The 3,574-nt window shown below is 42.0% G+C and overlaps 1 protein-coding gene across 1 annotated transcript in view; it reads right to left on the reverse strand.

Moving 5' to 3' along the window:
• The window catches only part of LOC138965901 (solute carrier family 35 member E1 homolog), a gene marked incomplete at its 5' end in the record, with an annotated part of 7,227 nt that extends 5,591 nt beyond the window's left edge, over positions 1-1,636 (reverse strand). The window contains 2 exon segments of the mRNA XM_070337985.1: positions 1,049-1,186; positions 1,566-1,636. Coding sequence (XP_070194086.1) covers positions 1,049-1,186; positions 1,566-1,636 — 209 coding nt within the window.
• Between the last annotated feature and the right edge of the window lie 1,938 nt (positions 1,637-3,574).

A 3,574-nucleotide genomic window follows, 5' to 3' on the forward strand; every position in this document is an offset into this window, starting at 1 on the left:
TGCTGCTAGCTTTCCACTGGGAGGAAGCGACCCGAATTTCGCAGCGATGGGACAATAAAGTAATAAAAATGAAATGAAAATGAAAACTTAAAGTAAAACGCATCTGAAAACTCCCTGAAGATCTTCATCATAGCTTCTGAGTATTTACATACAAAGATTTTTTGACAAATTAAAAGAAAAAGTCCACACACACAAACACCATTAAGGTGAATCCCCCTCCCCCCCACTCCCTGCCCTGTCCGATACACATGGCTGTATACTCCTTCCACAAGAATTCAAAGGTAGCTCATAAGATCACCATTCGTACATCAGACAGTTATACATTGACATCTACTCAATCATCTCGCCAAGTTTTATATTCATAGTTAATGCCCAAATAAAGATGCAGCTTGTGTCAAAAACATTTTTTTTGTAGCTAGCCTCAGGCCAGAGGTACATGTAGTTGAACCCCCCTTTTAAGACCACTGAATTTAAGACTTCCTCCTTTTTAACTTTAAGACCCTGTTTTCTCCGACTTTTTGTTCATAACCTCTGTACATTTACCCCCATTTTAAGACTCAGTCCCTCCTTTTTCAGACCAGATTTTCTCCGATTTTTGGAAGTCTTAAAATGGGTGTTCAACTGTACACAATCTTTGCAGATTTGATTACTTTAAAGAATAGTTTCATTAAGAAGAAGCTAATAATATTATGTGACCCTCCACCACGGAATGAGTCGCATGTCACCTTTTACATGATTTTTGATATTTTTACATTTTCCTAAAGAGTTTTTTATGCTCTATCCAGTGGTGAAAACCGTTTTAGAAAAGAGCGAACACTGTTTGAGTTATAAGCCTGTGACTAAGGTGACCCTCACGCTGTTACCATACACTCTCCGGACTTATATCGAGCCTAGCGCAGAACCGCGCGAGGTGACATGCGACTCATTTCGTGGTGGAGGGTCACATATTAGAGGAAAAAGGCAATTTAACTTGGAAGGATTTACTATAGCTATCAGCTTACCTTTTTAGTAAATAATAGTCAACGATGTACCATAGCTATTAGCTTACCTTTTTAGTAAAAATAGTCAACAGTGAGAAACATAAGGTGGCTGTCAGGGCGGATGCCAGTCCCACAGAATCGAAGGACGCCTCTGTCATTGTTGCAACACCCACACCTGTGATGATCGGTATCAAGCTAAAATACACCTGCAAGAAAAAGCACATTGTTTGCTAGTGTGCAATATACATTTTCAACATAAATGTAAAGGTGAACTCATTGCTCAATTTCAGATTGTGTATTAAAGCTATCTATAAATGCAATTTGAAATATAAGTGACTGATAAAAGGCATACATTTTTCTGATCTGAAAATAGACGAAAACGATGACACAAGACACACACAGCCAACCAATCAAATAATTCCTCAAACCTAACATATCTACACACACACCACCACCACCACCCCCTTCCACAGTCATACACACTCACACACACCACCACCACCACCCCCTTCCACAGTCATACACACTCACACACACCACCACCATCCCCTCCACAATCCTAAGTCTTGTAACTAATGTACTTACTGTTAATATCTGGTTCTCCCCAAGGATCAGTTTTGCAAGTATCACAGTAAATAACGGCAGTGTTGCTTTCACTGAAACAGAAAAATACTGGATGTTCACAAACATTGACAGATTGTTTTGCACAATATCCTGTTTCATGCTGTGTTCTTCTTCTTCTGCGTTCGTGGGCTGAAACTCCCTCGTACACTCGTGTTTTTGCACGAGTGGAATTTTACGTGTATGACCGTTTTTACCCCGCCATTTAGGCAGCCATACGCCGCTTTCGGAGGAAGCATGCTGGGTATTTTCGTGTTTCTATAACCCACCGAACTCTGACATGGATTACAGGATCTTTTTCGTGCGCACTTGGTCTTGTGCTTGCGTGTACACACGAAGGGGGATAAGCCACTAGCAGGTCTGCACATAAGTTGACCTGGGAGATCGGAAAAATCTCCACACTTAACCCACCAGGCGGCCGCGACCGGGATTCGAACCCTCGACGTTCCGATTAAGAGGCCGACGTCTTACCACCCTGCCATAGCGCCCGTCTATGCTGTGTTCTATCAGTCTCACTATCTGTGAGAGACGGGCGCAGTGGCGTGGTGGTAAGATGTCGGCCTCCTAATCGGGAGGTCGTGAGTTCGAATCCCGGTCACTGCTGCCTGGTGGGTTAAGAGTGGAGATTTTTCCAATCTCCCAGGTCAACTTATGTGCAGACCTGCTAGTGACTTAACCCCCTTCGTGTGTACACGCAAGCACAAGACCAAGTGCGCACGGAAAAGATCCTGTAATCCATGTCAGAGTTCGGTGGGTTATAGAAACACGAAAATACCCAGCATGCCTCCCCCGAAATCGGCGTATGCTGCCTGAATGGCGGGGTAAAAACGGTCATACACGTAAAAATCCACTCGTGCTAAAAATATGAGTGAACGAGGGAGTCTAAGCCCATGAACGAAGAAGAAGACTATCTTTGAGAAGCAGTAGTGTTGCTTCACTGAAACAACATGCACAGATTCTTTCTTTCTTTCTTTCTTGACTTTGGTGTTTAACGTCGTTTTCAACCATTCAAGGTTATATCGCAACGGGCATGCACAGATGGTGTTTTAGGTTTATAATGTATACTATATCAGTGAGCCAATCATTTTTGCTGCAATTTTGCAATGATCCTGTACAACAAAGCACAGAGAGAGAGTGAGTGAGAGGGGGAGGGGAGGTAGACAGAGAGTGAGAAAAGAGAGAGAGAGAGAGAGAGAGAGAGAGAGAGAGAGAGAGAGAGAGAGAGAGAGAGAGAGAGAGAGAGAGAGAGAGAGAGAGAAACACATACACTCTGCATAATCCATTTTAGACAAAAACTGTCTGGATAAACATTATATTGCTAAGCAGACTTGTGTGACCAATATATAACTAAGACATTTCACAAGAACAAAACGATGCATACAGTTTGTCTACTAATTAACATATATATCTCTATAAAGCTGGTTTCTGTATGTGTGTGTGTGTGTGTGTGTGTGTGTGTGTGTGTGTGTGTGTGTGTGTGTGTGTGTGTGTGTGTCACTGAGTGTGCATATTTTTAGTGTGTTTGCGTGTAATAAAACACATGCTATGAGCGTAATTTTAAGATAAAAGAAAGAAATAATCTTCATTAAGGACAGTTCCAGGGAATTACTGGAAAGGTTTTTAAAAACAAACAAACAACAGGTACAGCTAGTATCTTACAAAAAAGTACGCAACAAACAGAAGGGAGGCAATTCTTTCAGACAAGGCTGTGGAAACAAGTCTGAGTAAGCAGATTTAGCCTGTGGCTGTGACAGGTGTGGAACATTTCTCATTGATCCCAGAGGGGCAACAAGTTGCAATTTTGTCACAGGTGTGACAGGCTTTGTGGGATCGGTAAGGGAAAAAATCACACATTATTGTGCAGAAGAATTAAAGGATACAGCGAAACCTCCCCTTTTAGACATCCAACAATCTGACAAAATCAGGTCTTAAAAAGGAGGGAATCTTAAAGTGGGGGTAAATTTACGGAGTTT

The sequence above is a fragment of the Littorina saxatilis genome, linkage group LG5 (genome assembly GCF_037325665.1).
Source record: "Littorina saxatilis isolate snail1 linkage group LG5, US_GU_Lsax_2.0, whole genome shotgun sequence".
NCBI lineage: Eukaryota > Metazoa > Mollusca > Gastropoda > Littorinimorpha > Littorinidae > Littorina > Littorina saxatilis.